This window comes from Bactrocera neohumeralis, chromosome 2, assembly GCF_024586455.1.
Source record: "Bactrocera neohumeralis isolate Rockhampton chromosome 2, APGP_CSIRO_Bneo_wtdbg2-racon-allhic-juicebox.fasta_v2, whole genome shotgun sequence".
Lineage (NCBI taxonomy): Eukaryota > Metazoa > Arthropoda > Insecta > Diptera > Tephritidae > Bactrocera > Bactrocera neohumeralis.
This window is the reverse complement of record NC_065919.1, coordinates 43,730,650-43,757,789: the sequence shown is the minus strand read 5'-3', so window position 1 is coordinate 43,757,789 and position 27,140 is coordinate 43,730,650. Positions and strand designations below refer to the sequence as shown.

The 27,140-nt window shown below is 37.3% G+C and overlaps 1 protein-coding gene across 1 annotated transcript; it reads left to right on the top strand.

Annotated features, from left to right (window-relative positions):
- Positions 1–241: 241 nt before the first annotated feature.
- Positions 242–27,140, top strand: LOC126759299 (uncharacterized). The gene is made up of 5 exons (XM_050474065.1): positions 242–247; positions 11,975–12,277; positions 12,368–12,713; positions 19,916–20,116; positions 26,042–27,140. The coding sequence occupies exons 1-5, from the start codon at positions 242–244 to the stop codon at positions 27,091–27,093; spliced, it is 1,908 nt and encodes a 635-aa protein (XP_050330022.1). The 3' UTR covers positions 27,094–27,140.

Below are 27,140 nucleotides of genomic sequence, written 5' to 3'. Positions count from 1 at the left end.
CAACGCACGTCGTCGTCGCCGTGGCGTAGTACTTTTCATTTCGGTATTCGACTTGGTTAATTTTTAACTTGACACGCAACGTCACTTAACTGTAAACTGCAAAGCGAACGCATTTGCGCTGATCAGACCAACTCGCTGGTAAATAGTTCACCATCTTTGGATAAAATATTCAGTACCGGCCGCTGATCGCGGACAATTATTTGCCACATAAAGCTGCAGCAGCAAGTAACATATCAACGAAATGAAGGTGAGTTGGTGCGCATGTACCTATGTGTGTAATGGTTGTGCCTTCGCGGCATGCAAGCGGAAAATTTCATATTAAATAAAGACATGTCGTCAAAAATGAGTGACCAAATGCACTGAGCGAGCATTTAGATAGCGTTTAATTGCAAAAACAAGCGATTTGTAAAACAAATAAATAATTTTATAAAAAGTTTTGTTTATTAAAAATACACTTAGCGCAGAGAAAGCGTTCAAAGAGTGATAGTTTCTATTTAAGCCAATGTCTCGCAGTAAAAACTGCCTTTGCCATGTTTCGCAAAAGCTTTATTGATTATTGAACTTGGCTGTTATGCTTTTCTGTAAGCAAAAAATGGATAAAACAAAGCCACAATGACGTTTTCGTTGGCTTAAAGTGAAAAGCGCTGCTGATTTTGCAGTGCTCCGTCTTGGCAAAGAGGATTGTTGGAAGTTAATAGCTTTGCAAAGTACATAAGAAATTATCCACTATGTCTTACATGTTAAATATGGATCCACAGAATTTTTTTTTTTTAAGTTCAGTTTCAATTAGTTTGCAGTATATACAAAAATCGTCAAATAAAAAATTATTAAATTTATATTTTTTAAATAAATTGTTCGGAATTAATGAAAAACATTTAACACTGATTTTTGTAAGGTTTTGCCATCTTGAAAGTTTAAAATCTCCCAAACTTAATCTCTTGCCAGCCAAAGTTTTAAGTGCCTTCGTAGATTTTGAATTGATTCTTAAGAGATGAAAGGTGTATTCAATCAATACTGTAGAGCGGCACAAAATGTGACCTTAAAGCTCCCAACAATAGTTAGCGGTAAGTAGGTATAATCCACAGGATATAACAAATCATGTAGACAAAATTTTTAAATTTTTGAAATTTTTGTAGTTTAAGATTTAATATTAGTAATAATATTTATTTGAAAAAGAACTACAGCTAATCTCTGGGAGCTCCTCTCTAAAAATGTGTTTTGTGGTGACCACTATATCTCTGAACTGAATCCTCTGAAATTGAAAACAAAACCAGATTTCGGTAAAGTAATGTCAAATCTAGTAATTAATAGGAGGAATAGGCAAAATAAAATTTTTTGACAAAATGGCGGTTTCTAAAATAAATCGAGTTTTAACCAAAATATTTATTGGAAAAAATATTTATTGGAAAATATATATATATATATATTACTTACTGAACTAAGTATATTGTAGCTTGTGTTAAAATTTGAGACTAATCGGTTTAGTCGTTTTCGAGTAATGTTGGTCACCGACTTTAAAAACACCATTTCGAGAAAAACGCGTTTAAAAATTGGAATGTAGTTCCAAGCACTCTGAAACGCCTTTTAAAATTTGCGTGTAACTTCAAAAGTATTCACGATAACGAACAATATGAAATAAACTAAATTTTCTACTTGTTTTTCAAAATTTGAATTCAAAATTCCATTCATAGGATTTATCCCAAAATCTGAATATTTATTTGTCAGGTTCAATAATATTAGTTAGAGTTTTATCAATCTGAAGCTATTTCCCATCTTTCTGGCAATTTGTGGATTCCATCCCAAAAAAAACTGCGGCTGGGAGTCCAAGAATAAATCAAAACAGTTTTTGGTTTATTGTTCTTATCTGAACCGTATTCCGGGCGTACTGTATCGACCAAGAAGTGGTAACCATAAGGAAATAATTTTGGGCTATAGGCTGTTTTCTAAATAGTTTTCAACCGTTAAAGACTTGTGTCTAGTCGCAAATTCCGAGCGTTTTTCAACAAACGCTCGCTACACTTTGAAGACCTGTTGTCGGTAGCGTGCCCCAGTATGAGTATTCAGCTGGTTTTAAGAGCTCAGAATACAGCACAGACTTTTAATCACACAAAATTCAGAGCATTTATTTGGCATCATGGATATGTGGTTTTGCTGTTGATTTAGCTGATTGGCCAGGTTTTATTTATGGTACTATGAGTTTTTGTCATGGATTCGTATTTCATCACCACCTCCATCCGAAACAACGCAAGCCCACGAGTGGTATAAAACCTTCAACAACAGTCGAGCGATCGCTGAAGACATGCCTCGTTCTGGACGACCTTCCACCTCTTCAACTGATGAAAATATTAGAAAAGTGAAATATATGGTGCTTGAAAATCGTCAGGCAAGTGTTACAGAGATATCAAGAGAGCTCGACATATCTCGAAAGTCTGTTCGAACGATTTTGGTGGATATTTTGGGTATGAAATGCGTCCTTGCCCGTCTCGTCCCGATTAAGCTGAATTTTTTAAAAGAAAAGTACCGCAAAGAGGACACTGCGATGAGTCATGGCGAAACCAAAAAACTCAAAATACAAGGTGATGCTCATTCCTTTTTTCGATATTCGTTGTTTGGTTCACGAATTTATTCCTGGTGGACAGACGATCAGTAAGGAGTTCTATTTGGCCATATTGTGTGATAACATCTTCGAAAACGGCCAGAATTGTGGAAGAACAATTCATGGATTTTACATGATGATAATGTACCATTGCAACGAGCCACTATTGTGATCGAATTTAAAGCCAAAAACGCAATGAATACCATCGTATGATTCTTGCTCCCCAAAGTTCGCTGTGGGAGCTGAGGGCCAACCCAAAAAGTGCTTACGAAAAGGGTTTCGAGGACGGAAAACTCGTTGTACTTTTTAAATCAAATCGAAATCAATTATTTACTGAGATACATACTATAAAAACCCTTCTGAATAATCTTAGTATATACCGTTACTTTTCCAAATTCTATAACAAGCATTTGTTCATACTATGCAGTAATTTCAACGATATCACAGTAAAGATCTTTCCGACAATGCCTTTACTACACTTTCGATTTAGGGTTTTCTGTGAAACGACAGTTCGCCTTTCGGTTCCTACTGGGTAAGCGACACGTTCGCAGCAGCGCCTCAACTATGGCGTAACCGCAATAAAGCAATTTTTTCAATTTGCTTGTATAAATGCAATAGCTATTACTAAGTGGACAAAAGATAACGACGCTAATGAAAACAAATGCTGGAAAATAAAGAAAGCAAATAAACAAAGCGAAAATTGCACAAAGCTTATGCGCCTGCGTGCACTAATCAAGTGCAGCGCGCAGCGGCACAAGTTCAAGTGCATGCCGCATGCATTCTGCTTACTTTTCCAGGCAATTCGTTATTGTTTTTTTAATTTCTTTCGCCTTTTCTGCATTGTGCCCGCAAGTTTCCACTGCAATTTTATGGCGCGACCGTTTGTAAACACAGCTCACTTCATTCCTCAGCGCCTTTCTTTCCATCGTTTTATGCTCTTCATTAACGAAAGTGAAAGAGTAATGTGCAAATAGTAGCTTGCTTATAAGTAGCACGCTCGATCGTCTACTGCCCACGAAAACTAGTTACAGCGCTTTTTGGTGTGCCTGTCCAAACTCATCACAATTTTATTTTTGTTTGTTTATCTCTTCCGTTTTGTTAACCCATCCACTTACTTATACTCGTACATATTCACACACACATATTTTGAAGTTTACTATTTATTTTTATTGTCTGAGCCGTCTTTTGATATTTCTGAAGCGTTCGCTTGTATTTGAAAGTTGTTTGTTGTTGCGGTGGTGTCGTGTTTTGATGTGCTGTGTTGTTGCATGCCTGCGCTAGTTTCTGCTGTTATTATATAATTTTCTGCATAGCAATAACATTACAGGTATATACCGCAGCTATCCGTCGCCGCTGGCTTGAATCGGTTGTCTGTTGAAGACACATAATGAAATCGGCGATTATCTTTTTAATCGAATTCGTTATGTTGTAATATTTCGGATGGAAGTTATTGACACACTTGAATATCGGCAACTTTATTATTATTATTTTATTATAAAATAAATTTTAACAACCGAGTGGACTCTTTTTTACTTGCGTAGACACTGCTTGGGAGATTATAGCCCAGTTAACAACAACGTTTTTTTGGTTTTTTCTTTTCGCTGTTTGGCGCTAATTGGAGATATCAAGAGCAGTCCACCTGATCTCCCGAACGATCTTCCGCTGCTCCCATCAGCAGGTCCTGTATTGAATACTTTCTAAGCTGGAGTTTTCTCATCCATCCGGGCAACATGATGTAGCCAGAGTAGCCGCTGTCCCTTAATTCGCTGAACTATGTCAATGTCGACGTATATCTCGAAGAGCTGGTATATAAGTAGCAAGACAAGAATGGTGAAGGACTTTTAGACTTTGATTGTTGTTCAGTTTTGAAAAAGCACATATTCTATCGTACGACTCGGAGCGAACCTACCCGATCCTCACGAAACTTTTGGAGGTAGTTAATATGAGACAAAGCGGCAGCTCCTTTTCGTGCTGTCGCAGGCGGCTTTAAAAACGAGGAATAGGTGGTGCTGTGAGTCGATCTTTGCTAGTCTTTTCCCAAAGTATGGTGAATATCTGGTTAAGGTCGAATTAGTTTGTTGATGCTAAGTTCTTTTGCGCGCTCGATAGGATCTTGTACGCAACATTGTAGAGTCTTCTCTCTCGGCAGATCCCATGATAATTAACGCAGATTATGGGGTCTCCCGTTTTGTTTATTGGGCAGAGCACAGTTAGGTTCCAACCGTCGAGCATACTATACTTTCATCCAACCATTTCTTGCAAGGAAACTGATGCATGCACCGTATTTTATTAGTTCGGCCGTCAATTCATTGGCTGCTTTGTTGTTCCTAGGCAAACAATTGCTATTCGATCTTCTTCATAGTCGGGCAATGGAAGACTTCACTGCCGTTCATCCGACTGGTTAAGGATTGTCTACATAAATTCAGTAATTTCTCGGCATCAGCCGCTTGATCAACTCTTTGTATCCTAAAATACGATTCTGCGATCTTGAAACCTTCCGTTAGTCGCTGCATCTTTTCATAGAATTTTTTCAAGCTCTTCATACTCACGCTTTTTTGTATACATATGCGTCTCGCTTCCCTCTTTAACTACCGCACCAATTCCACTCCCTGGTATCGGCGGATGCGTATCTTTGCTACTATAAGATATTGGTCCAAGTCGATGTAAATTCCTGGGTTCGTCCATATATCGCAACATGTTCGATCTGGTTTTGAGCTTTTCAATCCAAAGACAGCCAAGTAGCTTGTCGAATTTTTGTATACTGTAATCTAGTACTACAGACAACCGCATTTTGGGTCCCGACGGAATTGATCAGAAACAACCCGTTTGGAGACGCTTCACCTGGAGTCTGAATTTATTAACTTTTGTTCCGAAGATACCTTCTTTGTCCACAAGCGCGCTGCAGGTTATCATAAAAACAGTTTTTTTATATCGTCTTTTTCTTCCAAATCACTACTATGTTGAAAAAATGGGATTTAGTGCGACGAATGGATATCAATCATGCGCCAAATCTTAAAAACGACCAGTAAAAAGAGGATCGACCCACACCATCTCTTCGTCGATTTCAAAGCTGCTTTTGACAGCACCAAACATTTGCCTTAAACAGTTGCCTTTATGCCACTGTGTCTGAATTTGGTATCCCCGCAAAACTAATACGGCTGTGTAAACTGACGTTGAGCAATACCAAAAGCTCTGTCAGAATCGGGAAGGATCTATCCGAGCCGTTCGATACTAAACGGGGTTTCAGACAAGGCGTCTCGCTCGTTAGTTCTGTTTTTTCCAGCTTGGACAAAGAAAAGAGGCAAATGGGTCTGGTAGTGAACGAAGGAAAAACGAAATATCTCCTGTCATCTAACAAACAGTTGTTTCATTCCCGACTTTTTTCCCACATGTCGACAGTCATAACTCCGAAGTCGCAGATAATTTCGTCTATCTTGGAACCAGTATTAACACCAACAAAATGTCAGCCTCAACTCTTACAAACAGGTGTTACTTCGACGCCAATATAGAAAGAATAGAGTAAAACCCCACGACTGTAAACGAATACCCAGAAGAATGACTACGCCCCGTATCCATAAAATTTATTGAAAAACTCATTTGATAATTTCTGGATAAATACCTTCCTCTAAATCCCCTATATCCAATAACTATTTCCATACCGCCTTATAATGTATATATTTATTAGTATATGAGAAGTCTTAATAAAATTGTTTAAACATAATTTGCACTAAAATTAATAAACTTACGATTTTACTTATTTCATTTACTTGATTATAGGGTATTCTTATCTTCTCTTTACCAAAGTATTGAAGAAGAGCTCTACGGCATATATTTTAAGGCGGTAATAACTCGTATATACCTAACTTTAAGAAACGAACTTTTTTGTTGTTGTTGTAATATTACAACTCTTTTCTAATTATTATTGATATTTCTTACGCAAATTAATTACATCTATGTGAAAAACTGATTTTTGAAATTAATTAATTTAAAGAAACAGCAGATAAATTAATTTTTGTTTTTGTAAAGATCCACTAACCCACATAATGTAAACTTCAGAAACCAAAGTCGTTGCAAGGTCACTTGATTGTAATTAAAATCTGACTATATGAGAGACTATCACTTTTCAAACCATGACATAATTAGAAACATGTCATTAAATATGCATTATCATATTTGATGCCTTTCGATAACAACCAAACTAGAGCTATTTGAATAATGCATCATCTGACTTAAGGCAGACCACACTAGCTCGCTCATTCACGCCCTTCAACGCCGTGTAAACGGCAAAATTGCATATTGATTATTTAAATATTTCAGCTTTTAACAAGAAAACACACAAAGCGAATGCGAAAACTAAATAATAACACCTGCCTCTAGCTACATAGGTATGACATATCTCCACACTTTTTCCCTTAAGAGCGAGCGACTCACGCACGAATACACCGTACGGTATTTGCGTTCGCGCTGTCTGTTTGTCATAACACTTTCACTTATTTATTTCGGGTGTGTTAGCCGACGATGTTGCAATATTTTCGTATTTTATTAACATATAACAACACAGACCATGAACGCGAATACCTTCTCAAAATAAGCGGTGACCACAACCCAAAACTACCGTTACTGCGCTCACCAATCGGCGTAGGCCCTTCTTTTTATTAGTTAACAAGCAGTTACCTCGCCGGTGCGGAGCGACATTTGACACACTTGCACAGTGAGTCCCGCATTTCCGTAAAAATTTTATGTGCGTGTACATGCTGTGACATTTTTTTTCAATTTTGCTTGGCTTTATGTGGGTACTTACTCATTTATGGTTTCTGTTTCTCATTAGCATTTTTTATGTTTTGAAGCTTTCATGTTTCATTGAAATAAATTGACTTTATATATGCGTCAGTATGTTAGTTGTTGGTCGTCTCCAAAAAGTGTACGACAGCGTGTGCCGACATCCAAAACTACTGAGAACGTAGGATCAAAACCATCATCTTTGTTTCTGTAAATATATTTGAAAGCGAGTAGAAGTTGGTTTAAGATAAGTCTTTTTACCAATTGCCTACGAGAAGTACTATATGTATACCAAAGTATACAAGAGCTACTAAACAGTTCGTCTGACAACCTTTACCACGAAAAATAAATTGAATCATTTAACATGTTTCGGACGAAAATCCACTTCGGTTAACAAATCTATGATATTATCATTCCAATATAAACCTTTTATTAAAGATAAAATTTTTGTCAATTAAAAGCAAGTAAGGAAGGAATATTAGTAATGTCATGTATCAAATTTGGTTAAATTCGCTCGGGCGGGTCTCGAGATTTGTGTTTTCACCTAAAAGTGAGCGGTGCCTGGTGCAGTGGCGGTGCAAATTACAGCTTTATATTTAAATTTAGTGCTTAGTTATGGCACTTTTCGGTTAGGGGCGTTTCGTGGGCGCGGCAGTATTCCGATTACGCCCATCTACGCACTCGAAATTTCTTTTGTACTAAGGAACCCACATATCAAGTTTTATCGGGATATCTCAATTTTTATTCAAACTACAGCTTGCACGGACGGATGGTCGGACAGACAGACAGTCAACCGGACTTTAACTTTTCTCGTGATCCTGATCATTTATATATATATAACCTTATATATATCGCGCTTAGGTTTAGGTGATACCTACAACCATTTGATGAAGAAAATTACTTCTATTATACTCCATGGCAACATATTGCAAGAGTATAAAAAATTCTAAGTAGAATTTTAGGTTTGGGGTATCAATGAAATTCTTTATTCTTGCGAAATTAACATTCGAAACCATAGTGTATAGAACTCGATTTGTTTTGCATGGCTAACATGGTCACGCTTGCAGAAGTCCAGACGCTGAACCCAATTTTCGACTGTTTTCAAGTGGAAATCGGCCGATAGTGCTGCAATATCACTTTCGATATTCGTACGAAGTTTATCAATCGTCGCTGCCTTGTTGGCGTAGAACATAGACTTGACGTAGCACCACAGACCCACAGTAAATAGCCTAACGGCGTCAAATCGCTCACCGAATTTAGTTTTCAATAAATTGATTGTGATATTCGCTGTGTGGCCTGAGACGCCGTCTTGTTGGAACGACAAATTGTGCAAGTCCATATCACCCAATTCGGGCCAAAAACACTCGGTTATCATTGAGCTGTTGTGATTCAAATTCATGGTAACATGCCGGTCTTGATCATCACGGAAGACGTACGGCCCAATGACACCGCCGGCCCATAAATCGCACCAAACTGTAATTTAACTTTTTTCGGGATGGAATGGTGATTCATGGAGTACGTGTGGATTGCTGCCTGACCAATAACGCATATTTTGCTAATTGACGAAGCTGGAAATGAGCCTCATCTCTGAAGATGATTTTTCGATGAAAATCAGTATCATTTTCACGAACAGCCCAATTCACGAACATACTATGATTCTGGTGGTCAAGTGGCTTTAGTTCTTGCGTCAATTTGATCTTGTAAGGATGTGGGCCAAGATCTTTTCGCAAAATTCGCCACAACGACTTCATAGAGATGCCCAACGCTTGAGAACGACGTGTAAGAGACTGATTTGGGTCACGGGCACCTCTTTGTCTCACTGACATGGGAACATTTTGTACTGTGAATTAAAATTTTTCTACTAGAAGCTCAATTGCTGATCTTACAGGACGATTATGACGACCATAAACTGAAGTTAGCGATCGTAAAGTTGAGGCCTCTGACTCCGTATTTCACCAGTAAATTTTAATAATTTCGACTCGTTGTTGGATCGCATATCTTTCCATGATGAAATGGCAAATTGCTGAAGAGAAATGTCAAAAGATCGAGAAAAAAATAGGGTTGTTTGCTGTCCCTATTGGTCTACTTTTGTAGCGTATTTATTGAAAACCCCGTTGTAAAAATTTTTACTTAAAAAACTTTTATCTGAAACGTCGGCTAATATGTCACGCTATATTGTACATTTGAAATTAATTTATGGATTAATGGTATTTGGTGAGAAGTCTGAAATAACGAGTGCTTTTTTAGGCCTTTGTTTTTCAATGACGCAATACTTTTTTCGTAGTTGGTAACTGCTGTAACTTAATTTAGTTTGGTTTTTCACAATGAACTGCCGGAACCCTTCACCCTTTTTATGAACTCGTGCAAGAGAAGACTATCAAGAGCTATGCACGTTTGCTGAATGGGTTCAATATGATCCCTAAAATGTTACTGTCAAATGGTTAATGCTCTAAAACCAAGATAAACGACTTTTCGTGCCTGAATTGGAAGATGTTGATGTGGACGACCCTTTATTCGAACAAGACGGCGCCATGCAGTCAACAACGTCAGCGTTCAATTTAACACTGCTAAACTATTTTTTGTAGCGTTATGTAAAGTCGCTGATGTATGCAGATAAGCCCAAGATGATTGAGGTCTTGGAAGAAAATAATATAAGCGATATTACTGACATCCGTCTTGTTAAAACTAAATGTTATCGAGATCAGGATCTTCCATTTCAAGCTTCAAATAGTCGTCATGGCGCGATAACGGTCCCCATTGACAGTTACGTTCTCACCGGCTTAATTTTTGAAGAAATATGCAATGATCCCACCGGTCCACAAACCACACTAAACCGTAGTTTTTCTGGATGAAATGACAGCTGTTGAAACGTCAGTCCGAGTTGCTGCGAACGGCACCGACTTTCCACGGTCTTCATGTACACTCTCAGCTACCGCTGATATATTTTCTTCACTACGTACTGAACAAGATCTATTCGGTCGAATATTATCCAATAATGAATGTTGGGTCTTAAGTTGGGTGAAGATGTTGCAAATAGTACGCTCAGTAGGCAGGTTATGTTGACCTTAAATTGAACGAAGCGCGCGAAATACATTCTTTAGAAAACCTGAATTTTCGTAATACAATTGAATGATTTATAAGCGATGTTCAGGTGTAAGTCTTTCCATGAAATTCCAAATAATATTACACAAAAATTATCATTACAACTTGTCAAGACTCACCCGTGATCTGTCAAAAAAGACTATTGAAGAAATTGCCTCTACTTAGATCACCCGTTAGTATGTATTATCTGGTATATTGGAGCTGACTCTCAACTACAGGTATAACATTAACAAATGAAAATTTCAATCTCCATCTTAATATATTGTATGGTAGAAAATATATCACAGAAATGCATAAGTAGCAAGAAATTGTCGTTCGCTGAGGGTTTAGTTAGGAGCTAGGTAAATTTGGATCGTAATTCGAGCGTGGTATTGGTGTCAAGCTGACGAGTATATAAATATAATGCAATAATATAACGATCAGATAAAAATAAAATGAAAGGAAGTACTCAACTGTAACCACATATTTTAAAGAGTCGTTATGACATTTTATTACATACTCGTTTATGGAGGCACTAAAGCTATATATGTATGTAGATATGCATATTAATTGCTACGATGCATTTTAATAATTATCATTTCTAATATTGCTTCTATTATAGTTATTGCTTCATTTTTTATACGCAAGTACTTTCAACGTTGGAAACACCAGGGCGGTAATGCTACCAAGTGGCTTCGTCTGAACTCACGAAAGCAGTGGAATGCTTGTAAATGAAGTCGTTGACAATTTTAAAATGCCTGAGTGCTTTAAATTTGTACATATGTATGTGCCACATGCTTGGCGCACTTAGACTTCAATTATGCAATGTCTGGTATATAGTCACAAAGCAAAAGCTACGAAAAGCTACGTAAGATATGTTGCACATGCGGGGCGCAATTTTTAAAAAAATTAAAAGAGCAAAGAAAAAAAATAAAAGGTGTTAACTTCGGTTGCACCAAACCTATAATACCCTTCACAAACACAAAATATTCCTTACAAGATCGGTCAGTTTCTAAGGTAACAATATGCTATGGTGACTCAGTCGTAACAATTACTTCTCGGATTGCACCGTTGTCTCAGACAATAACCCGTGCCGGATACCTTGAATATATAATCATCTGATCTGAAAAGATTCTTTAGAGTTTGGAGCAATGCCTTAGGCAATAATCCGTGCCGAATATCTTGAAGAAGAATAAAGAAAAAGTACATTAAAAAGTTTTCCATACAAGCACTTTATTCCGATCCTTTATTTTTTTAGGCAGCTATATGCTAAGTGGTCCAATATCGACCGTTCCGACAAATGATTAGCTATGTATAAACATCGTGGCAAAGTTCATGTACACTGTTCAGGGTATAAAAAAAGTTGAAATAAAGATTTTGTTTGCTTAGCTATGCACAACCGTAGTACTGTGAACAATTATATATATACTTATATTTATATAATTTCTTAAATTAATATAAAAATTATATTTATGCAAGTCATATTCATTTCGCTAAGTAATAAAGGGATACTTTCAGTCTTTTCAGCTGTTCTACATTTTGCTGCTCATACTTCCTCTACTGGCGCACAGCTATCCTGCGGAGAGCGAAGACAAATCCATCTCACTAGAGGAGGTGGAACTGCCCGATAGCGACCATGCGGCCTCAGGCGGCGAGTCACAAATACAAAAACGCTCTGGCAGTTTTGATTACGTTGCGCATCTGAAGTCTGGTCTTCTCTCGAGTATTGGACAAGCGTCCGCGTCCATAGCCTCGGGCAGTTCGGGCGGCAGTAGTGGTGGTGGCGGAGGCGATGGCTACAAGTCATACGAGTCGGCTCATGTATTTTACCTTTATATTCACCAGCTTCCCACACACTTTTTATTACATACAAATATTTGTGTATCTTTTTTGTTGCTATGCAACTTCTAGGGCAACTCAGTCGACTACAATCCATGGACATTTAAGAAATCTGTGCTCAACACCATCTTCCAGGCGGTGAAAGCCATCACTGGTGGTGTGACAGCGCTCAAGGGTCAGCTGATTAAGGGCAGTGGTTATGCATTGAGCGCTAGTGGCAATTTGGTTGCTTCCTCTGGCGACAAAGTGACCGATGTTGGCAAAGCAATCATCAACTCGGCGCAAATAAATTCACATGGCTATGGCGGTGGCGCTTCGGTGCATCCCTTCGCCAAGTTCAGCTCCTTTTCGGGTGCTTCGTCGGGCGGTAGCAGCGGCGGCAATAAACACCCAGGGCCGCCTGTGGTGCACACAGAGAGTAAGTAAAAGTGTAAATATATATTTATTATCATATTTGTTAGAAAATTATTATTTTTTTTAAACCTTAATAAATTAAATACAATAACAACTATGCTAAAATATTTCATGAATATTAACCAGTTTACACTCCAGTCTTTCAAATCTGCCAACGAAGCAATTCGAGGTATTCTTAAAAGTTAAAAGTCATATATTTTCATATTTTCGTTCAAAGAATATTAAGTGGAAAAAGTCAAAAAGGTTATTAATAACAAAGACACAGCAGACGCAGACAAATAACGGACAAATTTAGCCAATAAGTCAACTGTCTCAAAAGCAGAAAAGGACACAACCAAAGCAAAGATTAATAAACTTTTTAGTAAAGCAAACACACAAAAAAAATAAATATAACAACAATAGGAGTTAAGCTGACAACCATGTGCCATCAGCGCCGGCCACACTTGCGTTGGTGATCTGTACCTTTCAGCAGCTATTTCGGCTGACCGCCCACAATAAGCGGTCTGAGAAACGTTGTCTTCTTCTATCTATTTGGCTGGTATGCCTCTGCATGGCTGCATTTTTAAATTTACAAATATGTTTTGTTATTGCGCCATTTATTTTTGTGTATCGTTATGTGTTCCGCCTTACTACTTCCCACTTACTTCAGTACATTTTATACCAGTGAACAACGCATTTGGTGGTGGAACTATACATAGATTCTTTCAACTAATTGTTATACTAATGTATATGTGATGATAAGAAATCAACAACAGTAGTAGGTACATGGGGAGATTTTCGGGTTTTGATCCACCCTACCCTGGTGAAGCGGAAAAACGAAATTAAACATTTATTTTCATTTATTTCTGGATTAGTGTAATAAGGACATATCTTCAAAGTACGTACAATTGAATCCGTTCATTTAAATAATAGTACTCAGGAGGCAACTAAAATATAAAGATTGATCAATTTCGAGGTTCCCTACTTTTCTTAAAAAAAAAAACACAGAAGCTTCAAACTGAATGGGTATTGTTCATTATCATTCGAAAGAACATTCTCGGCATTTACTTTTTGAAGATTATCTTGGCCGCTGCTATGTCTCAAATGTCCGTTCCGTTGAGCTCAATTTTTGATGGCACGTTCGACAATTTCAACTGGTCACTAGCGAATGACACGCGTGATGTTTTGCCCCATGGCCTGAATCGAAACGGAATTATTTGCATAGACTTCAGACTTTACAAATCCACACAGGAAACGGTTTAACGGTATAATATCAGACGATCTTGGTGGTCAATCGTCCGACCCAAAACGTGAAATTATCTGCTCACCGAAGTCTTCTCTCAATAAATCTATTTATTGATGCGATTTGTGGGAAGTGGTGCCGTTTTGTTGAAATCAAATATCGGTGAGATCACGAGCTTCGTTTTCAGGCATCAATTGGCACCCATTGAGCCAGAAATGGGCCCCATCGCTGAACAAAATTGGGTTAAAAAGTCGGATCTTGTTTGAACTTTTCAAGAGCCCATAAAGCGAAGCAATGTCTCTCGGGAAGGTCGACCAGCTTCAATTCTTACACAAGTTGTATTTTGTACGCTTTTAATTTTATATCTCGACGTAGAATACGCCAAGTCGTTCCATACGTCAGTCCGAGTTGCTGCGAACGGCGCCGAATCGACTCTCCACGGTCTTCGTGTACACTTTCAGCTACGGCTGCTTTTTTCTTTACTGCGTGCTGAACGTGGTCTATTCGGTCAAACATTATCCAATAATTTCTGGACTTTTTTTTTGCGAACTTTTAGGCGCATTTTGAAATATTATTGAATCGCTTATTCTTATTATTCTCTTGTGAATATTGAAAAAAGTCCATTTATTGATTATTCTCGTTGTAATAACAAGTTATAAAATGAAAATATCTGAAATTTGTTAAGTCATTCAATACAATGGACCACTAAAAACTCGTAAAACCTTTTTTACATTTTCAAATGTTGAAAATATTATTTAACGATTTCATCTATAAGTTAAAGTTTCGTTAAAAATAGCTTACCGTCGTATCGGTTCAAAATATTCTTACAGGCAATACTACCAAAACTCGTTAGATTTGCTTTCATTTTCAAATGTTCAAAATTATTTTCAACAAAAAGATTTTTCAAAAATATTAGCTTGCCATTTTCAAGCACATTTTCTTCATCGAAATTATATTGCAACATTAATTCTTGAAAGTTTAAAAAAATTGAGCTGACTTCTTTAATTAGTTTGTAAATGACCACTATTATAGTCAAGAAATGTTACATAAAATGAATGTAGTAATATTCTATTATATGTATGTATGTCTTCAGTTCCAACGTTGCAACGATATTTCTGACGATCACATTTTCATTTCAATATCATAATCGGAACAACTTGTAAACTCATTTTTATAAATAATACAAAAGCTAAAATCGGCATTTATTATACTTCATTTACTTTATTGATTAATTGGTCAACTTAATTTCAAAGAGATGCCAATCCTGCGCAAAATATATCTCCTTCTCCAACCTAACCAATACTGTACTTCTTCAATTACATTATTTTTACAATTTTGGCTGTCCAAAATCTTAAAGCGTTGGTAACGGCTTTTGGCCCAAACTCATGACAAATTTATTATTTTCCTTGTGAGCCAGAATTTACATTGATATTTCTCATGTATTCATTTGTTTATTCTTTCGTCGCAATCCTAAATAAGTAAAGCATCTTACAATGCAGTCCGTCAGAGAACGGTTGACTTCGCCCAGGTGATCGGCAACAAGAAATCAATATTCGTTGATTTACAGACTGCAAAATAACATAATGTCATGCCTTTTTAAAAAGTAGCAGTTTTGTAAATTGAAATGATGTTTCTAGCATTTTTAAAAATAACTAAATAGCAAACACAGCTTGTCATCTCAAGAAATATTTTTTTGGTCAAAACCGGCTTTTGTATTTTCCTTCTACCGATTTGAAATGCTTATGTTAAAGAAATCTGTAAAAGATATATAACTGATTCATATTCTATCTGTTGCCGTATTTCGACCATTCCATACACCATAAACGTAATTAATCTAGTAATGTTTATAGTTGTAATCCTAGTTTATTAGGTCAGATAATAGATTTCAGAAGTGAAAAAATTGTCAATAAATGCACGGTGCAACCGAAACTGAGTCACTCCTTGGCTGCAATAACTACACTCAACCATCACACCGATATAAAATAGCTTTTGAATATAGCCAACCGAACCATATTCGAAGAAACTGCAATCACTTAATGTCGTGCATTGACCTAAAAGAGCGCAAACGCATTCGCGGCAGGGCCGCTATGAACAAACGAACAAAAGATAAGCGATTCCGTTCACTCAATCAGCTGCGCAAAGAGTTGTCGTTTACAGTTATTGTTGCTTTGATTTTGTTGCTCTTCGTTGTTGACAAATTGGCCCTCTCTCAGCTATTGGACAACGCTTGCTCTTTTGTTTTTGCAATTCTTTGCATCACGTCGACAACTTTCCTTTTCACGTGGACCGCTTATGGTTGGCCAGGTGGTATGCGTGTTTAACTGCATAGGCTATCAAGTGGTTAATACATAACAACAACAAAATAAACATTTAAAAAATTTGTTTACGCTCTTAACCAGAGCAACAAGTTTCCAAATTGGCTTGCAAGTCACAGTCTTATGGTCAAATAGCATCTCTACATGGCAGATCGCCTATCTGTGCCCAATTGTGGTTACGCATGCCTAGTATGTGCTTGCGCCACTGTCAGGATTTCAAGCTCATAGACACCATGTAATATTTGAAATGTGTTTGCATAGGCGGTTGCACGCAGGCATGCTTATATACTTATGTATATTGTTTTTTTATTCGTAGATGCATTTTTCACATTTCATCACCTCCACAAAATAATTGGTTTAGTGTAATTTCATATGTGAATGGTGGGTAAACAAATTTCAGTGCGATAAGCTCATATTTTATCATCATATATACCTACGATTAAAGATATTTAATTTATAAAATTTTTCTAAAATACATTATGGACTTAGGTAAATAACAATTCTGTCTGTTTGTGATGACTAAGGAATGTATTTTATTTAATAAATAAACTACTGCTTAAAACCCACATTTTGCTAATGTAGAAGGTGCGTTCCAAAGTAAACAGGACTTTAAAAAAAAAACAGAACAAATGGTTTTCTCGGAAAAATCAATTTATTTTATTCAAAATAGTATCCTTCTGCTTCAATACAGCTTTTTGCACGCTCCCAAAGCATGTCGAACGAGTGTTTTTGGGCGTTGGCCGGTATGGCCGCCAGTATACCGGTGCAAGCCTTTTTAATGGCCTCTACGGGTGCATAACGCTTTCCTTTCCATACGAAAATGCATTTTTCCGAAAAGGAAGAAGTCGCACGGTGCCATATCAGGTGAATACGGGGAGTGGTTAATGGTTAAAATGTGATTTTTGGTCAAATAATCGTCCTTCGAATGTTGGAGTCTGAGCAATTTTTGGTCGTCAGTTAATTTGTGCGGAACAAACAGTGCGCACACCTTTCGTAAGCCCAAATGTTCGGTTAAAATGCGATAAATCGATTTTTTGGAGATGTTCAATTCCATTTACATGAATTTCAATGATGATTTCGGCTAATTTTTGGAATATACTGACACTTAAAACGCAACAACTTCACTTCCAATTAATGAAATGTCTTGAAATTCTCACTGGACAATCAATAAAGATAGCAGATTCTAACGCACTAGTCGACATATAGATAGCGCCACCAGGTGGCGCTAGAATCGAAAAGTCCCGTTTACTTTGGAACGCACCTTGTAAATGAAAGATCTCTCATACGTACGCACCTGACAACAATAATATATGTATACCAAATTTGACCCAGACACATAAAATATACTTGATTATCACATTCTGAATGGGCTCCTTTTGGCTATAACCGCGCAACCGGTGTCTACTCCATTAAAGAAGAAGAATTCGGTTCCCTTTGAGCCAATACAAGCATGATAACACTTAATCCAATTTTTTATACACTTGTTGTAAGCCTCAACTGAGATGGCCATCAGTGCATTCAGCGAATGATTTTTCAAAGCTTCAGTGTACTCATGGCGTTTCCCTAAGGGAGACGGCGTCTTATTTTGATGACAAATCCGTGAATTTTCTTCCCACGAATTAATGGTCAATCAAAACACGGTAATTAAAGAAAACGCTGAATTTCGGCTTCATATTCTTAAACCATTTCTCAACATCAGTAATTATGCCTTTGATGAAAGTGAAATTAAGAAAGGTCTTTAACGCTACGTACCAAAAATATTAAAACAAACGATATTTAAGAGATGTTCAGACCCTCAGCTATTTCTCTGATACGACGATGGTTTTCAAGCAGTATTTCATTAACTTGTTCCATGTTATCGTAATAGAGATGGATGGACGACTCGAACATGTTGCGTTTTCGATACCTTCATGACCTTCGTTGAATACTTTATGCCACTCAACTAATTGTATTCGGGATAAAGTAGACTCCTGAAAATATTTCTGTACCAGTTTTTCGATTTGGAACACAAAATGTAAAGCAAAGTCATTATTAATTTTTTTATGGAAAAAATCTCCTTTCGTGTTCTAAAAAACAGCTGTCAAACACACAATAATTGACATAAGGAGAGCTTCACACGAACATAAATATAAAAAGTAAGGAAGGGCTAAGTTCGGGTGCAACCGAACGTTTTATAGTCTTGTGACTTGCAAGCATCAAACCATGGAAATATCTTAAGATGTAAAACGTCAACCAGAGCAATTTCATAAATACATATACTGAATATAATTCATACACTGACACATACATAACATCGGACAAGCGAGTCCTGAGATAAATGATTTCACCAAAAAATGGTCCAAACCGTGCCCATCTTCCAATTTTCATACCGGCTGTATATATAAATATATATCTTTTGATTCATTCATCATATTGAATAATTTCATATTTCTTAATTTTGCAATGTTAAGTTTCGAGTTGTAAGACACATATGTGATTTCAAATAACAAAATGTTATACATAAGTATGTAACAAATTCTATTTTTGGAAGCAATTTAATTTTTTTGGCTAATCGCTCGTTTAATAAGCGCAGTAAATAACGGGATAACTGGTAGTAAAGGTACTTTCTTCATTCGCGCGTGTGTAGTGTCAAGCTGTCATGTTATTTTTGTTCAGTATTATTATTCGTTATCGTCAATCTCAATTGAGGTCAAATGAAGACAAGAATGCATTACTGAGCCTAAGACTACTAGGATACCAACATATTAGTGAATATATTGAATGTAACATACTGACTTTCCTATTTCAAGTCAAATTCAATTCTCACACTTTATCATGTTCAATTCTCGTGTGATCCTAATGGCAAATCTAGGCTTCACATACACGAAGTTTATGCCTGTACATATATTTGAATTAGCTTTGAAGTTATTGCATTTCTGCTCGTCGACAAAGCTAGAACATTAAAATCTAAAAAGTTACACATACTAACGATTTCGTAACACATAATTAAATCGAATTTCGTAACAACCAATTCATATAAATCAAGCAAAACACATTCGTTACGAAAAATCAGCGGATTCTGTCGAGGTTAATGCGCAAAATCCCATAATTAGTAGCCTTAAAACTTTCAAATTCGTGGGAAACATGAAAAAGTAAACAGTAGCAGGCAATCAATTTTTTTCAGCTTAAGAAGTTGCATGTAAAAGAAGCTGCGTGCGAATGCTGCCCATAAATTGACGGATGCTGAAGTACCTGCAACAAGGCATGAACTGATAATTATTTGTGACGTGAATGTATGTTACGCGCCTTTAACGAAAAACTACAACCACATCTGATTTTACTACTCTATTATGCATATAAATTGCAGCAAATTGTCGCAGATGCAAAAAAAAACTTTGCATAGTTTATATTGTAATAGTTGACGGAAAGTAATTAATTACTAATAAATTTCATGCACGAATTTAGTTAGACCATAAAATGACTCTTAAAGTGATTACAATAACAAATTTATTTGCATAATAAATATTGCGTCCGTTGCCTACAATATAAAGATTATATCATAGCAGACCTCTCGCTTCTTCCTTCCAGACGATTTACTAAAATTACATTATTATTATTTGTTGACAAGTTTAATAGACATATATTTATGTGACATTTATTTTGCTAACATGATTTTTAATACTTTTGCAGCGATTACTACATATGAAATTCCACCCGGCCATAGCAACTACGGTCCACCCTCGAAGCCGCCAACCTACAGCTCAGCAACGCATCAATACTTGCCACCAGCGACGGGCGGTTACAGCGGCGGCGGAGCGCCATTCAGCAGCGGACATGCGGCATTCGAAGCGCCGGCCAGCAATTACCTGCCAACCGGCTACTCCAACGATGGTGCGTAGTAGTTAAAGCAACAGAAAATCAATATATTTACAACAATGTAAAGACAAGCGAACAAGATTTGTCGGCTTTTGCATGGCTTTTATTGCATGTATTGTGGTAACGGGTTGCAAATCTTGTCGTCAAAGCTTTGTATAGACACATGTACTTGCATATTGGTGTTGGTGTTGGTTAGCTGCGAGGGCTACGGTTTTTCCGCCAAAGCGGAAATTTTCATAATCACATATGGCATTATGCACTCGTTATTATTTTAATCTTATTTAGATTTTTTCATTTATTTGTATTTCCCGCAACACACTCCAATAAGTTTTAGTTTTATGCGCGCATGCAAATGTTAATCATACGCACCGGTGGAAGTAATAAAATAAGTTTGGCTTCCTCGTAGTTATTATATTTGTGATTGGAACTTGTCAACCATGTGCAATCATGTATGTACAAGTATAACCGTGTATGCAGTTTGCATGACGCGCTTCAAGTTGACATTAAATCTGGCTTGCAGGCATTCAAGCTGGCGCTTCCGCGTAGAAGAAAGCAATTTTCGGCTGTGTTCACGACGTCAATAACCAATCGTTGCGGTCATATAATTTTATAAGCAACGAATGTTAACATTTTACTATCATATATATGCACATCCTCATATACAAATTTTTGCATCTATATACCTGTTTGTTTGGTTCACAAACAGTTATTAAAAATTAAATGGACAGGTGCAGGTATTTGTTCAGCGCTAATTGAATTTCGTTATTGGTATTTACTCTTACACCCACCTTATGCTCGTTGAAAACAAACACCAATGCAATTTATAATTATTGATTCCAAAATAAAATGAACACAAACGTTGCGCATTGTTATGTAATTATAAAAATATGTGCGAAATTGTGCACAGAAAGTGAAAGCAGACCTCTATATTGTAGAAATTTAAATCACATAACACAGAAGGAATTTAAGATAGAAATTCCTTAACATTACATTTTACAAATTTGGAGTTTTTTAAAAAGATTTTTTTTATTAAAAAATACACAATTTTCTCTAAAAAAGATATTATTATATATAGTAAATACATGATATTATATAAATATAATGATTCTGATTGATTGGTTGAAACTGAGGCAATGAATTCCGCCGAATCTTTTCTACCAATTTTCTGAAATTGGAATCTTAAGGGTAAATGCCCGGTGATAACTCCTACAATGTTATTAAGTTCCCTTTTGCTTACAAATAGAAGCTTTTTGATCTCTCCACCACCGACATTAGCCCAAAGTAAATTTTGTGGTATGCCCAGTGTTGCTAGTGCTCCAAACCCTAAAGCGTTCCTCTAAAGTCAATTGCTTCTAACCACCTTTGAAGTAATCGATTTATGCTATCTAGCTCCAGTTGAAAAAATTATAAATTTTTTTTCGGCAATTGTATAAGTGCAACTTATTCCAATTTTCTAAAAACCGCTGACGCGCCCTTCAGCTCACATCACACCACCACTCACAGCTTTGAGTACGATACCATAGCTTCTTCCTAGCGTGGTGCCATCAATTAGTGCTGTTAAATTCCTATCGGACCATTCTCGTATATATCCGTCAATTTCAAAATTTTTTATATTACGCATTACAAATAATTTGTTTATATATCGAAGTAAAAATTGCGAGGCTGTATTGTCCATATAAACCTCAATACTACCATGAGCAAAAAATTTTAAGACTGTGTACATAATTTGAAAATTCTTAATATATTCTTTAAAATTTATGTCGTCCCCTCAAAGTAATCCTCCTTGGCCCCAATACACTTATGCTAACATTTCTTCTAACAGTTGTTAAAGTCAATTTCCTGAATAGCCTTCAATGCGCGTAGCGATTCACATTTAATCTTCAACTGACTCGAAACGGTTTAAGTTTGCTGAATACGCACAAGTCATACGGAGCTAAATCAGGCGAATACGGTAGTTGCGCCACGATATTGGGTAAAAATTTGGTTAAAAACTCACGAAGAATCATTGCAGTTTGTGACGGTGCATTATCATGGTGCAAAAACCAAGAGTTGTCGGCCTATATTTCCTGCACCTTTTTACAAATAGCTTCACGCAAATGGCGCATAACACTCAAAAAGTATTCCCTGTTGGCAGTTTGACCGGGTTGGAAAGAACTTGGAGTGCATCACACCTCGATAATCGAAGAAACCTTGATTTTTGACCTGCTCTGACTTTTTTCAGCATCGGCTCTCCTTTGCCACGATATTCGGTCGATTGATCATCTGTTTCCGGGTGATAAGCATAGATCTAAGACCCATAGCCGATAGTAATACGTTTCATGATATCCTGGTAGTCGGAAAACATTGTTTAACAGACATTAACGTGACCCTGTTTTACGAAAAAATTTAGTGATTTTGGAATCAATCATGGTCTCCCTTTTCTTATGCCCAAATAATGCTTAAAAATGGTTTTCACTGATCCTTCCGATATTCCAACGACACCATTAAGTTCGGCGTTAATCGTCGATTCTCAAGTACCAGATCTCTTATTTTATTGACGTGTATATCATCAGTTGATGTTGATGGCCGTGCTGAACATAATTCGTCGTCAACGCCTTCTGATCCCTCTTTGAATAATTTGTACCAATCAGAAAAACTTACTCGAGACAATCTTTTCTCACCGAAGACCTTTTCCAACATTCTGTACGCTTCGGCACCAGAAATTTGATTCCACACAAAAAATTTAATAGAATTTCTTTGTTGAATAAAAATCGCCGAATGCACCTTATGTACTCCATAAAGCCAAGCGAATACTAAACACTAATTTTATTTGCTGCCTTCAATGCGCTATGTCTTAGATATTGGCGAATCGAACACAGCACATCATCGAATTCAACTCCACTTCTTGTTGCTTTTAAATGAAAATTTTTTGACAAGAGAACAGCACTTGAAATTAGCGAGCAAGGACATTGCGAATCGATGATGGCTATTGTGGCACCTTCTTAAATATTAATAAAATATTGTATTATTGTCATACTATACATATGCTTGTCAAAATGCAAAAGGCTTAATAGTATTAATACTTATCTACATATTCATATAGCTTGCTTAATCTTCTTAGTGGCATATATTTATGTATGTACATACTTGTTGTCCGCTTTGCTAGACTTTTCCTTTTGATTTAGATCTTCATCTATGTAAATTCCATATCGTAGACTGAATGGTAATTGTACAAAGTATTATTGTGGTGATAGTAGAACATAAGTATATAAATATGTAAGTGAATATTCTGTAAATAGTTTATTTTCTAAATACATGTACAAACTTTTATAATATTTATATTTTGTATAAAAGTTATAGTAGTTATTTATAGCATTACATGCATTATAATGTATATACATATAACTGATTTCTACTTTTTACCTTAAAATAAGTTAACATAATATATTTCGTAGTAATACTTATTTAATAGAGCCGCTCGAACTTCCTTAGTGTCTGACGATTGCTGGGGTACATTTTTCTGTTTAGCAAAGAAAGAGATTTGGGTGATTATCTTCGTCAGCTCAATGAAGCATATTTTTGATGTCTAACCAGTAAACTGTTCCTATGTTTCCGGGTATCTACACTCTATGAACCAAAATCACATTTACAGAATTTTATGTACTTTAATACTAATACAAGATTCATTTTGAAAAATTTTGGATTTCCTTGCTCTCCAGGCCCAACTCCATAAAAAATTTGCTTTGTGTGACAAAATTTATAATGGCTTTAAAAATGAATTATTCTCGAAAATCTTATTCACTCGATCATTTGCTGACAACTATATCTAAGAAGGTCGTGTAGAAATGTCAAGTCGGTTGGTACTGCCGTTTCGGAGAAATTTTCCTCACCGACTCCGAAAAGAGCATTTCTTGAGTTTAAAGTTTTGCAAACCGATTACTTCGAGTTAAAATTTTGCTTAAAGTAGTGAAGCCACTTGAAGGCTTGCTACCCCCGATTCACTCACTACCTGAGTCTAGCAAACCACCAGCATGGCTCCGAAAAGTTCACACCACTTAGCGTTATAAACGTCCAGATAGTTCCTAGTGGCCTCAACTAAAAACTACCCTGTGAGAGGATGATCCTCGTAGCAGGGTTGAAAAGGTGGACTATGAACTACCTGAACGGTTGACAATCATCCGTACTGTTTCGAAGTAAAAACTCCAAATTGAGAATAGTTAAACAAGGTGTTGTCTATTTAACTTCAATATCTCGAAACTGCCTCAACCACCAGAGGGAATTTGGCAATGGAGTCGATGAAATATACTAAATCCACAGCGACCATATTCACAAATTGGGCGAATGAGTACAAACTTGACCTTTATATTACAGTCGATGGCGTTAAAATTCGGACTGTCAATATTAGCCTATGCTCCTTCACTCCGTTTATGACCGCGCTTATTGCCAAAGTAATAAGCCGCAATAAAATCCTCAAGTTGCTAGCTGCCAGCACATGGGGTTCTTTGTCTTTTCCATTGTTGGCAACATACAAGCCAATCGATCGGCCGGTCCTTAACTACGCTGCACCAAGAGGTCCTTCCACAACTACGTCGACGACATAAGACAACAAGCCGACCAGACTTCGGACGCAACTAACTTCAGACATGCAGTGGAGCCAAAAACACTTTCATCGACTCCCCTTAGTGAATGGCATACTTAGAGTCAAACCACCACCCATTGCAGACGACAAGCTCGAGTTGCCGCGAAAATGTAGCAGGCTAAACTCCTACTCATTCAGAATCGACACCTACTTATCAAATATATGACCAGCATGCAACGAGTCACCGCATGATTCTAACCACCTCTTTGCATGTCCATCAAGCCCTTCACATCTGAGACCCTTCTTCCTATGGTACAACACCGTCGAAACAGCACGTTTTTTGGACGAGCTCAATGATAACTTATCTGATCTTACCACCCTAAAGGGGACTAGATAGCCGTTACAACATCAACAACAAGAAAATATTCTCATAAATATGCTCAAATCTGAAAATATTTGCCGAAACAAGCCAAAAAATTAATTTTCCTAAATTCACAAGAATTTCTTAATGATTAGCTTTGAAAACATTAAGGAGTTATCTGCAATAGGTCCTACTTTTAGAAATCATAACGATTTTTTAAACTTTTATGGTTCTCCAATTACCTAAACTCGCTTGAAAGAAGCTAATTTGGGACAAATAATATTTCTTATACCAGAAGGATAAAGATTTACAACCATCTAGTTAGTGTCAGCAGTAGAAGTCATATTTGGGATTTGATATTTTAAAATACTTATTTTTATACCATAATGTCATATTGTTTATACGTAATGATGAAACAACAATATTTAAGAAACTTGAATCGATATGTAATTATAAAACATAACATCAAAAGAAATATCGCCTTGTAAAAAAATTATATTTAAACATTAACAACTATAAGTCTACTAATATGTGCTGTGAAAAAATGTATATATATAAGATATATTGTATTTACTCATACCAAAAATGTCTTTAATTCACGTGCGCAACAAGCTTGTACAAAGAGTCCATATCGTGTATAATCTGCAACTCCAATTGTGCAACAACCTCGTCTAAAAAACGCTCACACTAACACCTTCAACAGCATATAATACTAAAATTCACCAGCGTGTGCAAACTTTACAAATAACTCACTTCTCCATCCATTCAAATCCATCCGTGAGTAAAAGCCACACTGTACATATACATACATATCCACACACACTTGCATACACACAAACCACATACTTGCAGTACAGATTCATGTTAGCAAACATTGGCTACAATTTAAATTTAATAATTCTCGTTTTCCATATCATTACACAAACAACAAACGAACATCACAACTACAACGCATTGTTTTACACGCTCCACATACAAACGCTCATCTACGTAACACACACACGCACACACCTAACTACAGGACGCAACGATGATTTCAACATTTACGGACGCCATCAGAAACTTAGCGAAGCGGACACGCGCAAAGCCGCCGCACAACTACAGGAAATCTTGAGCCTCCTGCCAAGCGGCAAAACGGAATTCACCGCCTCAAAGACCGTCGTGTTGGACACACACAATCACGGTTCAGCGCACACTGGACCTGGTGGGGACTTCAATAATGAGAGTGTTGATCTGCACACCTACGGTCTGCCCAATGATTTGGGACCGCTGGAGTCGCTGTCACACACCGAGTCCATAACCGCAGCGTATGCGAAACGACCACAGAATCCCTCCGATATTTATCGCCAAATGGCGAAGAAACAAACTGCAGAAGAGATTTACATACAGAAACATCCCAATGAAGGCTACGATTACCGGCCGACAAGTCCACCACCCACTGGTGGCAATGCTCAACAAGATGGCGGTTACAAGTACAACAACTATCATGCAACAAACAGCGCACTGAAAGATCTAACGCCCATTATAGCCGCACTAGAGGTGGCAAAGCGACGGGGTTCCACGCAAAACGATGTGTCCAAACACTTCACTGTGGAGAAGAGTGTCTATAAAGTGGCGCCACAGTCTGCAACCAAGTCGAACAATCAATTCAAGTATCTACCAGCTTCGGTGCAGAAGACGAAACACATATACTTCGATCCGGCGCAAAGTAAGGCCGATACTGACTATCAGCCAACCTATGTGCCGCCTCCACCATCAGCACCGTCAGTCTCGTCCATCGGCGCAGCAGCGCCACCACCACCGCCGCCACCATCATCACCTCAAGCTGCAGCGCCTGCGCCTTCAAACAGCTACGTCGCGCACCACAATTCAGCGTACAACCCTCAGCAACAGCTCTCGCACCCGGTTTATCACGCACCGCCGGCGCCAGCGACGCCTTACAAGGTGCGTCGTCAAGTGCCGAGCTCTTCGGTTACGGCGCTGAAGGTGCACACCAAGACGGGGCCTTACTTCAAGCAACACGACTACGAAATACATGATCCGCTCATGTTCAATCGCATGTTGTCCTTCTGAGTGCAGCGCTGAGTGAGCGGGCTAGGGTGGTCCGCCAAGACATTTCG

Coding starts and splice junctions, on each gene's coding strand:
- LOC126759299 (XM_050474065.1), top strand. Junction 12,714..19,915: donor GCCTGTGGTGCACACAGAGA/GTAAGTAAAAGT, acceptor ATACTTTTGCAG/CGATTACTACATATGAAATT. Junction 20,117..26,041: donor AACCGGCTACTCCAACGATG/GTGCGTAGTAGT, acceptor ACCTAACTACAG/GACGCAACGATGATTTCAAC.